Source organism: Cervus canadensis, chromosome 3 (genome assembly GCF_019320065.1).
Source record: "Cervus canadensis isolate Bull #8, Minnesota chromosome 3, ASM1932006v1, whole genome shotgun sequence".
In the NCBI taxonomy this organism is placed as follows: Eukaryota; Metazoa; Chordata; class Mammalia; order Artiodactyla; family Cervidae; genus Cervus; species Cervus canadensis.
Window position 1 is genome coordinate 112896554 of NC_057388.1, and position 13179 is coordinate 112909732.

At 42.7% G+C, this 13179-nt stretch overlaps 1 protein-coding gene across 1 annotated transcript; it reads left to right on the forward strand.

The window, feature by feature from the left end:
- GIMAP2 (GTPase, IMAP family member 2) lies at positions 1-12207 on the forward strand. Its single transcript, XM_043462394.1, is given in 4 exon segments — positions 1-36; positions 7520-7580; positions 8448-8483; positions 9973-12207. Coding segments are annotated over 4 exon segments (1143 nt in total). The 3' UTR covers positions 10983-12207.
- Positions 12208-13179: the final 972 nt, after the last annotated feature.

Here is a 13179-nt window from a genome sequence, read left to right on the forward strand (position 1 = left end):
ATGGAGTCTGCTCCCACCACTGACATTAAGGAATTGGTAAGAATTCAGGGGCTATTAAAGTGAATAGAGTGCTTTGTGCAGAGGTGAGAAACTTGGGACTACCTGGAAGGGGCCGTGTACACCCTTGCCTCCTTGTTTGAAAAAGTGAAACTGTTAGCTGTTCATCTTAGCCAACTCTTGCGACCCCATGGACTATGGTCCAGCAGGCTCCTCTGTCCATGGAATTCTCCAGGCAAGAATACTGGAGTGGGGTGCCATTCCCTTCTCTCAGGGATCTTCCTGACCCAGAGATCAAACCCAGGGATCTCCTGCATCGCATGCAGATTTTTTACCATCTGATCTATCACGGAAGCTTGTACCAAAAGGTGGGTATAAATGGCTTAATTTACCCTTGAATGTCTCCAACTCAACATTTCTCAGATGAGTCTAGGAATCAAAACCCCAGGACCCAGAAGGCTGGCTTTTATTGCTATTGCCCTGGTAGGACTCTTTATTGTAAGTCTCCCAGATTTGTCACTGTCCCTCCCCTGGACTAGTCACCATCTATGATCTCCCATCACGGAGCACTGGTCCTCTGAGCCAGCCCTGCAAAGTGAAAAGTGCATTCTGACCAGCTTTCTGAGGATTTATGGGTTTGTGAGGAAGAGCTCATGCTCTTGGGTGAGCTGGACTCTTATGCTCACTGGGTATGCTAAGAAATATTGGGGAACTTTAATTTCACCATAGGAAGAGACCTCAGACCATTGGCCACAATCCTCATTTTAACCATAAACAAATGCTGCTCAGAAACTTTATGAGCCTTGCCCATAAAATACAGTGGCAGCCTGATGCCCATAACCTTCATCTTTTGATCTCAACACGTGTTCTTTTCACTCTATTTGTGTGTTAACAGGAGGCACAAGTGCTGAGGCAGCAGTGGGAAAGTCCAGTGCTGAGGGGACTCACATGAGCAAACCAGCAACTCTGAGCTGATGCAAAAGTCTTAAAGTCACCCACAGGCATAAAGAGTACTGAAGGACACTCAAGAGGGAAGATCTAATGTACTAATAGGAAGAGGCAGAGATGATTTCAGGGGAAGGCTGAGGGAAAGCCCCTATATATTTTAATACAGCAGAACAAGGGCTTTGGGAGTTAATACAGCCTCCTTTGTTAACCACGATACAGTTTTTATAGGTAGGAATTCAAGTTCTTGCCCTTGTGTCAATGTGTCTCACTGCCAGTAGGCAGTGCTTATAAGAAAGGGGGTTTTCCACCTCCAAGAATATTGGAAATAAAAGCAAAAATAAACAAATGGGACCTAATGAAACTTAAAAGCTTTTGCACAACAAAGGAAACTATTAGCAAGGTGAAAAGACAGCTCTCAGATTGGGAGAAAATAATACCAAATGAAGAAACAGACAAAGGATTAATCTCAAAAATATACAAGCAACTCCTGCAGCTCAATTCCAGAAAAATAAATGACCCAATCAAAAAATGGGCCAAAGAACTAAACAGATATTTCTCCAAAGAAGACATACAGATGGCTAACAAACACATGAAAAGATGCTCAACATCACTCATTATCAGAGAAATGCAAATCAAAGCCACAGTGAGGTACCATTACACGCCAGTCAGGATGGCTGCTATCCAAAAGTCTACAAACAATAAATGCTGGAGAGAGTGTGGAGAAAAGGGAACCCTCTTACCCTGTTGGTGGGAATGCAAACTAGTACAGCCACTATGGAGAACAGTGTGGAGATTTCTTAAAAAACTGGAAATAGAACTGCCATATGACCCAGCAATACCACTTCTGGGCATGCACACTGAGGAAACCAGATCTAAAAGAGACACATGCACCCCAATGTTCATCGCAGCACTGTTTATAATAGCCAGGACATGGAAGCAACCTAGAGGCCCATCAGCAGACGAATGGATAAGGAAACAATTGTACATATACACCATGGAATATTACTCAGCTGTTAAAAAGAATTCATTTGAATCAGTTCTAATGAGATGGATGAAACTGGAGCCCATTATACAGAGTGAAGTAAGCCAGAAAGATAAAGAACATTACAGCATACTAACTCATATATTTGGAATTTAGAAAGATGGTAATGATAAACAGAAAAAGAGGCACAAATGTACAGAACAGACTTTTGGACTCTGTGGGAGAAGGCGAGGGTGGGATGTTTAGAGAGAACAGCATGTATATTATCTATAGTGAAACAGATCACCAGCCCAGGTGGGATGCATGAGATAAGTGCTCGGGCCTGGTGCACTGGGAAGACCCAGAGGAATTGGGTGGAGAGGGAGGTGGGAGGGGGGATTGGGATGGGGAACACATGTAACTCCATGGCTGATTTATGTCAATGTATGACAAAACCCACTTCAATGTTGTGAAGTAATTAGCCTCCAGATAATAAAAATAAATGAAAAAAATAAATAAATAAATAAATAAAAATTTAAAAAAAATACAAAAGACCTATACATACAAAAGTATAAAACACTGATGACAGAAATCAAAGAGGATACAAATAGATGGATAAATATACCATGTTTGTGGATGGGAAGAATCAATATTGTGAAAATGAGTATACTACCCAAAGCAATCTATAGATTCAATGCAATCCCTATCAAGCTACCAACGGTATTCTTCAGAGAACTAGAACAAATAATTTCACAATTTAAAATACCCTGTACATCTGAGAGTAAAGGGGCATAGGCTACAGCAGCCAAAACTTTCAGACTGTATAATGGTGTTCGAGGACTTGAAGCTTTAATGCTTTGCTTGAACTCCTTCAATCTGTATTCAGCCCGTTTGACTTCCTTCTCAGTCTCTCTCCCTGTATGCTGTTTTCTTTGCCTAAGCGCCTCTTGGAAGAGCTTTGCTTCAAAGAGAGGAGAGGCAGGCGGTGTTTGGTAGAGGGGGTTGCAGCCCCTTCAGATCACACCTGATAAATCGGTTTTCCTCCCAGAGGAAGGAGCTTGCCTCAGGAGCAGCTCTGGGCCTCGTGGTTTCCTTTTGCAGACAGAATCACAAACAGTTATTTTCCCCTCTTGGTTCAAAAGAAATGCCCCAAAACCAAGCTCTTCTCGAGACATAGTTGAACTTAGAACAACAGGTGAAACACGAAAACATTTTATGCAGGAAGTGGTTGGAAAAAAGTGAAGAGTTGACAGAGTCCTGAGCATGGGGGAGGGTGTCAGGAAATAGTTGGGGCAGAGGGCTCACCTCAGAAGTCACAGCAAGTGTACTTCTCCAGCTCACCTGAACCACAATAGTTCTGTTTCCACACCCTAGGGGAGTGGAGTGGGTGGGGAGGCAGAGGAAGTGAAAGAGACCATCAAGGAGGACCCCAGGAAAGATCCCCAAATGCAGATCATATACAGGACATAGAAGGACAAGGGACAGGACTTTCCTATCCATTCTTCACACAACTCACATTCGGGGCCAGGACACTACAGCCCCAAGTCAGAACCAGAGGGAGTTTCCATTGTTTTGCAAGAAAACATTCAGGACCAAAACTTGACAAATCCCTGCCTTGATCTCCAGCCTCATTTCTACATAATCTGACTTCCTGCCTCTGGGTTCTAGCCACCCTTGGCTTCCTTTAAATACCTGAGAACTCCATATGGTCACTTGCCTTGGAATATGGTGTTACTTATACCTGGAAATACCTCCAATCCCCACCTCCCTCACTTTTCAAGTTCAGCTCAAGCAATGTTGGGCTTCCCTAACAGCTCAGTTGGTAAAGAATCTGCCTGCAGTGCAGGAGATCCTGGTTTAATTCCTCATCTGGGAAGATCTGCTGGAGAAGGGATAGGCTACCCACTCCAGGATTGTTGCCTGGAAAATTCCACAGACTGGTATAGTCCATGGGGTCACAAAGAGTCAGATGCAACTGACTGACTTTCATTTTCAAGCAAAGCTACTTTTTCTCAGAAGTCTTTCCCGACAACCCCACTCCAGTCAGTTAAACTCATCTGTTCTACATTCCTGATGCACACTGACATTTTCCTTAAAAACATTCACTATGCTATATAATCTTCATTTAATGTCAGACTTGCCTAAGAAAAGAAGAGATCATGGAGAAAGGTGGTGATGGTCAAAATCTTATTTTCTTAAAAGACAGAACCAGAATTCTTCTGCAGTGCAAGTATCTATTCAAGGAAAACACCATAGTTGATATGTTCAGAAGGAAAAGGAGACCCCAAAACCAAGGCAATCAAAAGGAAAAGAATCTCTTTGTTTTAGAAAGGAATAAAATTACAAAAAAACGCAGAACCTCAAAATTAGCTATTATCAAATAGAATCCAGCAATAACTTAGATGATAAAGATTTGTCCTAGGTGTGCAAAGAAGGTTCAATATGAGGAAATATTTTCATATAATTTAATGTATTATGAAGCTATGGAGAAACATAATCCAATCATGGCCTTAGCTGTTGGAAAGTAATTTGGTAAAAATTCAGCATCTAATAATTGGCCAACAAAGGTCCTAATAATTGCCAACAAAGGTCTGTCTAGTCAAAGCTTTGGTTTTTCCAGTAGTCCTATATGGATGTGAGCTGCTGCTGCTGCTAAGTTGCTTCAGTCGTGTCTGACCCTGTGTGACCCCATAAATGGCAGCCCACCAGGCTCCCTGGTCCCTGGGATTCTCCAGGCAAGAACACTGGAGTGGGTTGCCATTTCCTTCTCCAACACATGAAGTGAAAAGTGAAAGTGAAGTCACTCAGTCATGTCCGACTCTTAGCAACCCCATGGACTGCAGCCTACCAGGCTCCTCTGTCCATGGGATTTTCAAGGCAAGAGTACTAGAGTGGCTTGCCATTGCCTTCTCCAATGGATGTGAGAGTTGGACTATAAAGAAAGCTGAGCACCAAAGAATTGATGCTTTTGAACTGTGACTTTTGAGAGTTCCTTGGACTGCAAGGAGATACAACCAGTCCATCCTAAAGGAAATCAGTCCTGAATATTCACTGGAAGGACTGATGCTGAAGCTGATGCTCCAGTGCTTTGGCCACCTGATGTGAAGAACTGACTCATTGGAAAAGACCCTGATGCTTGGAAAGATTGAGTGCAGGAGAAGAAGGGGACGACACAGGATGAGATGGTTGGATGGCATCACCGACTCAAAGGACATGAGCTTAAGTAAGCTATGGGAGGTGGTGATGGACAGGGAAACCTGGCATGCTGCAGTCCATGGGGTTGCAAAGAATCAGACATGACTGAGAGACTGAACTAAATAATTGGTTACATTTTTACAATAATAATTTCCATCTCAACCTCAAAGCTTGTACTTTATTTAACTGGAAGCATTGAGCTATTGCCACAAAAGTTAGAAACAAGTTAAGGAGGCCTACTATGTTGTGGTTATTGAACATTCTTCTAGATTTTGTTGTTGTTGTTCAGTCACTAAGTTGCGTCTGACTATTTGCCACCCCATGAACTGCAGCATGCCAGACTTCCCTATCCTTCACCATCTCCCTGAGTTTGCTCAAAGTCATGTCCATTGAGTCAGTGATGCCATTCAACCACCTCATCCTCTGCCATCTCTGTGGATCACAACAAACTGTGGGTTCTTGTAGATACTAGCCACAATAAACTAACACTGAATGAAATTATATTTTTCTTAATCCAAGAAGAGTAGGTAAAATGATCATTTTGACTGCATAAAGAACTTCTCCAAATCAATATCAAAAGGATTAATAGCTTTTAACTATGAGCAACAAATATATTCTGAGCATCTCACGTGACTCAGTCATAAAGAATTCATGTGCCAATGCAGGAGATGTAGGAGATGAGGTGTGATCCCTGGGTCAGGAAGAACCCCTGGAGGAGGAAATGGCAACCCACTCAGTATCCTTGCCTGGATAATCCCATGGACAGAGAGAAGCCTGGTGGGCTACAGTCCATGGAGTCACAAAGAGCTGGACATGACTGAGCTACCGAGCATGCACAGCACAAAAAACAAATATATGAGAAGATATCAATATAAAAGACTTAGTTTTTTAAAAGTGGAAAAATAATTTGACCACATTCATATTGAGAAACACATGTTACCAAAACATGAATTTGCCACATCCGCACCAACACTTCTCTCCTGTCTTTGTGGTAATAGCCATCCTAACGGGGGTGAGATGCTATCTCACGATGGTTTTGATTTACATTTCCCTGATAAATAGTGATGCTGAGCATGTGTTCAAGTACCTGTTGACCATTTGTATGTCTTCTTTGAAGCAATTTCTATTCGGGTCCTTTGCCCATTTTTAATTGAGTTATTTGTCAGGGTACTTACATTATCCAATACCTTTCTTTTATAAACAAAAAACATCCTGGGTATTCAAAATAGCAATATTTTAAGCTTTTTTATTCTATGGAAAGTTTTTATAGAGATGCTTTACTGAATTTTACATAACAATTTAGAAAATCAGTGGGCTTTGAATTTGACATTGCATTATATTTGTTTTCATATAAAACAATTGGAAATAGGTCCCCGTTAGTGTTTTGACACAGAATGTTTTGTTTTTAGGAAGAGATTACTGTTATTAAGTAGAAAACTACAAAGTAAAGGATGTGGAAGAATTCAAAACAGTGATAACAGTGTATGACAAGGGTAGTGGTGTCCACCTGAGCCCCAGGGCTGCACTGTTTTCCAGCCTCTCTATGATGAGGTCCAGGCCTGGGGCTCGTTTCTCATCAACAGTTGGTAGGGAAAGCGAAGTGCATCACTACTCATCCAGGATATTTAAAGGCTGTCTAAGAACTCCTACATTTCCTCTGTCCCTACTGCACCGAATATCACAGAAGTAAAGATAAAAACATTTGAGTGATTTCAAATTTAATGCTTTGGGTCATTCCCCCTGACTGTAGACACTCAGATCATTAATGTAGACATTGCCTAGATCATTGTAGACACTACCCGGAGCACTGGTCCCCAGGGAGGCTGCCCTGAACTGCATAGCTGAGCAGGAAGGGAAAGCAAAGAAACCATGAATGAGCCGTTTCCGAATGCGTTCAGACAGACATCTCCCTCTCTCAGTTCCCCTTTCTGTACTCTCCCCCTGCACAGCGCCCTGTCCTGTGCCCCCACACCCATAGTTTCTGCCCCTGCAGTGGCACTTGCCTTTAGAACAGTCACTGCTAAGTGTGGATAAGGTCATTCTTCCTAGGGGGCCTTGGGGGGTTACATTCAGGCAAGCTTGTAAATGTAGGGACACAGCCTCAGGATGGGGGAAGGAATCAAATCTACCAGCATCGTCAGCCTCGCCTTTATTCCAGCTTAAACGATTCAAACGTTGTTTGTTTTTTCAATTGAGGAAAGTCCACAGGACAACAAATGACTCATTAAATTTTGCCATTTTAACTGCTTATTTTTAAAAAGAGAATTTCAGACAGTCATGGTGCAAGGGCTCTGTTGCAGCACAGAAGCCCACTGGAGATTCAAGAGAGGAAGAAGCAGGCTAGATTTCCAGCTTTTCTCTCTCTCTCTCTCTCTCTCTCTCTCTCTCTCTCTCTCTCTCTCTCTCTCTCTCTTTCAGCTGGACTGTCAAGTCACAGATTTGAACAAGGAGGCATCTGTTTCTTTCAACAATAACTCAGGTAAGCCCACACTCATGAAAGTTCTGTGCCATTCATTCCTGGTTTTTAGGCTATGCTTGAAAAAGAAAAAAAAATTTAAACAAATTTACCCTGTTTTCAGGGAAACAGAGTGATGGCATTTGGCTTAAGTGAGGCCAGTTTACAGGACCTGTAATCTTCTTGGAATTTAGTTTACCCAGGAGTGGCAAACAGGACATTACACAAAAGGGCTGACTGGGAAGAATTTGCTCATCAACACACGAGTTTTCTGTGCCATGTCGCTTGGTACAGGTTGCCAGTTTTTAAGATACTCCACTCTGCATAGGAAAGGGAAGTAAATGGCAAGGCTTCTTGTGGGAAGAGGAAAATTCAAGTAACTAACAGAACAAATGAAGTGCATTTCTGGTTTAAAGAAGAGTGCACTTTCCCAAGTCACGTTTTTAATTCACCGAGTCTCTCAGCAAGAGTCTCAGTGAGGGCAGGGGTTTGGCGGGGAGGTGGAGAACGCAGGTGGGGAGGAGGGAAGGAAAGAAGACTCAACCTAGGACAAGCACGGCAGACCTAGAAAAGAAACCCAGGAAAGCAAGAGAGGGGGCGGGGGGCCCCCCAGGGAAGAGGGACCCTAGAGGAGAAGTGGGCGTGGGGGTGAGAAGCAGCCAGTGGGGCCACAAACGAACCCAATCTTCTGACTCACTGAGTGAACTCTGAGCAAGTGACTACATTTCTCTGTAAACCAGCAATCGTAATTCTTTCCACCCACCTCCTCAGCTTTGTGCAGACAACTGAGGCATGGTTGTGAACATGCTCATGAAATATAAGGTTCTTTCATGTGTTGTAACTCAAAAATGATCGTTTTTTTAATTGAACTCTGGTCTCTCTGCCCCTCAGGAACAGCCATGAGCCAAAATGAAGGCAGTCCCTCTGGTGAGTAAGTGACCTCCTGTGCATGCCATTTCTGTCCTACTCTGTGCCATAAGTGAAAGTGAAAGTGAAAGTCGCTCATGGACTGCATGGTCCATAGTATTCTCCAGGCCAGAATACTGGAGTGGGTAGCCTTTCCCTTCTCCAGGGGATCTTTCCAACCTAGGGATCAAACCCAGGTCTCCCGCATTGCAGGCAGATTCTTTACCAACTGAGCTATCAGGGAAACCCTATTCTGTGCCTAGTTTGTATAAAAAGCATGCTATCCTCTAGAATCACAATATGAGCCAGCAACTGTTTCTTCATCAGAGAGAATAACTTTGCACTGTTCATTTCAATTTCCTTGGTCCAATCATTTCACTGGTGGTCATGACCACACCTTTGCCCAGCCAAGGTCAGAGGAACCATCTCTGGCCCTGGAACAGGCAGGTTACTTACCCACCTGGAGATGGAACCACCATCTTCGATACACATTTCTGATCTTCAAAAAATTTGCCTTTTAGGGGGCCAGAACAGAGTGATATAGACAAACTTTGAATGACAATATACATTTCTAATTCTATCTCATCCCCCAATTTTCTTGTATCCAATATGACAATGCCCTACAGACCTAGAGAAAGCTAGATGCTTTAAAATCATTATCTTATTTGATAATAGAGTCAGCTTCTACTTTATAAATACAATATGAGAGTATCTTCTCCCAGATATTTTCTTATCATTAAAAATATTCCATTGGCATGACAGTATGGTAATAACAAAGTAAGCTGGCTCTTTTTTCACCTTGTTTTTTTCAGCTTCTACTTTATAAATACAATATGAGAGTATCTTCTCCCAGATATTTTCTTATCATTAAAAATATTCCATTGGCATGACAGTATGGTAATAACAAAGTAAGCTGGCTCTTTTTTCACCTTGTTTTTTTAATTGAAATATAGTTGATTTACAATGCTGTGTTAGTTTCAGGTATGCAACGAAGTGATTTAGGTATACACACACACACAAATATATTCTCTTTAGATTCTTTTACATTACAGATTATTACCAGATATTGAGTATAGTTCCCTGTGCTCTACAGTAGTCCTTGTTTGTTATTTTATATGTAGTAATGTGTATATTTTAATCCCAAACTCATAATTTATCCCTCCCCTGCCCCTTTCCCTTTTAGTAACCAGAAGTTTGTTTTCTATGTCTGTGAGTCCATGTCTGGTTTTTACAATTTATTTATGCTGCATTGGGTTTGTTGTGGCACATGAGACTCTTCAATGCTTCGCTAGGTGCACAATCTTCTCTTCTTGCAGTGCATGGTCTTAGTTGCCCTGCAGCATGTGGGATCTTAGTTCTCTGACCAGGGATTGAACCTGCATCCTCTACATTGGGCCATCAGGGAAGCCCACTATTTGTAAGTGAGTTCATCTGCATCCTTTTTTTTTTTTTTTTTTTTTTGATTCCACATATAAGCGATATCATGTGGTATTTGTCTTTCTCTTCTAAGTAAACTTGCTCTTAGCAGGACCTTATACAAAGAATCACCCAGCTCACTGTGCCAGAGGATCAGAGCTGAGAATCATTCTGGTGGGCGAAACAGGAACCGGCAAAAGTGCAACAGGGAACAGCGTCCTCGTGAAGCCAGCATTTGAGTCCAGGCTGAGTGTCCGGTCCTTGACGCAGACTTGCAGTGAGAGTCGGGGTAGCTGGGGAGAGAGCGAGGTGGTGGTTATTGACACACCAGATATGTTTTGTGGGAAGGACCCCTCTGACTCCCTGAACCAGGAGGTGCAGAGCTGTTACCTGCTCTCTGCCCCAGGACCCCATGTGTTGCTCCTGGTGACAAAACTGGGCCGATTCACCACGGAGGACCAGCAGGCTGTTCAGGGGGTGAAGGAGATCTTCGGAGAGGGTGCCATGAGGCACACAGTTGTCATCTTCAACCGCAAGGAAGACCTCGAGGGAGGCTTCCTGAGGGATTATATCCAAGGCTCAGACAACAGAGCCCTAAGTGAGCTGGTGGCAGCGTGTGGGGGGTGAGTGTGTGCCTTTGACAACCGCACTACAGGGAGCACCAGGGATGACCACGTGAAGAAGTTCATGGACTTGGTTGAGAGCCTGGTGACAGTGGAAAGGGGTGACCACTACACTAACAGGTTGTATAACCTAACACAGTCAGAATGTGGGCCTGTACAGTCAGAGCAAAGACTGCAGGATTTCAAAGGGAGCTTTATAAAATACATGGAAATTCAGAGACGTGGTACAATCATGGCCAAAGCAAATTGCCTGAGAAAAGCCCTACTCCAAACAGCGCTGTGTATTGCATTGTGTGCTCAGGTGTCTGCCGCATTGCTCATTCAGTTATTTTGTGTATTGCACAGGACATGCGATTTCTTTTGCCGCTTACCCTTTAGTGTGTGCAGTTTATTCTGTAGTTTACTGTTAGTCATACCCAAACAATTAGTGATGATTTTTAGAAAGGCCAGTAGACTGGAATGCAAGACTCTTGTGTCATAGTTACTGATCAGCACCTCTTCATTCACTGTCATATCCTGGGTGAGTTATAGTTGCCTGCCGGGGATAGTCAGTGTCTGATATCACTAAATGTTTGAGATTCTGTGAACTGTTTAGATCTTAACCTCATCCTATTTGTTAATGAATCAAATGATTTAAAATTTTCTTGTTTGTTTTGAAACATAATACCAAAACCTTCTGAAAGTTATAAACATAAAATTCCTCTCATTTGCAAGTCTCTATCTAAAGCCAGTTTTATGCTCCTGAAAACTCTTTTTCTTCTTTATACCATCACTATTTCTTCTGAATATAACAAAAATGGCAATAAAATTTCTACAAGGTATAGTAAATTAACAAGTGAGCTGTAAAGTTTCTGAGATCACATGTCTTTAACTCTGTGCTATGGTTTTATCCTCCAAAGATGGTAAATGGACATATGGCTTATTTCTCTGACACAACCACTCACGCTCAACAATCACACACAGACACACACATCAATAGTCTGTTTTATATGCATCGAAAGAGGCTCAGCTAGATTTTATCCCTTGTGTCCAATCCCAGTCAGCACTGAAGCATGCTAGAGGCTTATGTTTCAGACAAGAGTGGACCTAGTATTTTGCATTTTGCATCTGCAGTATTTTACATTTAACATCTTCCTGTTAAATTCAACTAGAATTTATTAAAATAAACACAGTCTTTATGACTGATGAGCTCATTAGATAATTAGGAAAACTCCAAGGATGCAGCAAACAACACACATAAAAGGGAGGTGGGAAAATGTAAGAAGGATATAGAGCTGCAAGCACCCTCTTGTAACCAGGTAAACTCCAGGCAAAGTCACATGTGGTGAAGGAAGACTCCACATGCACACATGAGAACACTGAAAGGCAAGGAGTTGCCAAAGAAACACTGGAAGCATCTTCCTGAAAGGAATATGTTGGGTAGCAAAGACTTAGTCAACACTGGTCTACATGGTTCGGACTAGGGTGAAGCCAGTAAGAAGCCATATTCACCTCAGTCTTAAGGAAATACTCACTCCCAGGGTCATTAACCTGTAGTATTGGCACTTGAGAGGCCTTGGCAGTGTGTCTCCTTCAACTCTGTGTCCTGGACACCAAACTTTCCTCACACTAGTCCTGGCCCTGCTAGTCTAGTGGGAGAATGAGAGACTCCAGGCTTCAATAATGCTGAATGGAAAAAATGGGGGTGTCAGTCTTTCAAGAGACACTGTACCTGGAAAAAAAAAATGGAAAACAGTTGACCTTGGGTCTCTTTCCTACCTGAAAAATGGGCTGGAAAGAAAGATGAAATATCAGATCCCAGCCAGCAGATTAGGGCTCAGGACAATCATCTTTCCCACATCCAGCAACCGTCAACTCTAAAAAGCTTGAGTTGGATTGGTGGCCTGACCAGTTTTAGGGCCAGTCCTTTGGTACCTGTTCACCACACCACTGGATCTTTTATTGACTTCACTCTCATGACCCTCATGAGAGAAGGCAGAATAACTAGAATCAGTGATACCAACACAGATGACCAGATGAAGCCTCTACATAATGCTAACTTAGGAACAGTGTAAACGTATGGTGGCTTGGCAGTGAAGAATCCACCTGCCAATGCAGAAGACACAGGCTTGATCCCTGGGTTGGGAAGATCTCCTGGAGGAGAAAATAGCACCCCACTCCAATATTCTTTCCTAGAGAATCCCATGGACAGAGGAGCCTGGCAAGCTAAGTCCATGGGGTCACAAAGAGTCTGACATGATTGAGCGACTAAACAGCAACAACAATTCATCCTCATCCTCAATACATCGGCTAGCTTCAAGTCCTTTCATAGCTGAGAAGACATCCTTTCTCAGATAAAACTCTGCTTCTGGATTTTGCTGACAGACTGGACCCTAGAGGGGCACCAGCCATAGGGATGTCTAGTCAATGGTCAGCTGTTGAGAAAAGCTATCATGTTCTTTGTTCTGGAGCAGAAAGCACCCTGGACTTCTTCTATATGGGGAAAATGCCTACATGGTAAAAAGTAATTGAAGATTAGATCACTAAGCAGTTCTAGAAGGAGACCCAGACCTTGGGGTCCTACAACAAGATATTTGGTATGGTGGGGCGGGGGGCAGGGCCCTGCTGAAGAACACAGAAGATTAGTCGCAACAGGAGGGAGGTTTTGTAAGATAAATACTTTAAGCCTACATTGAATG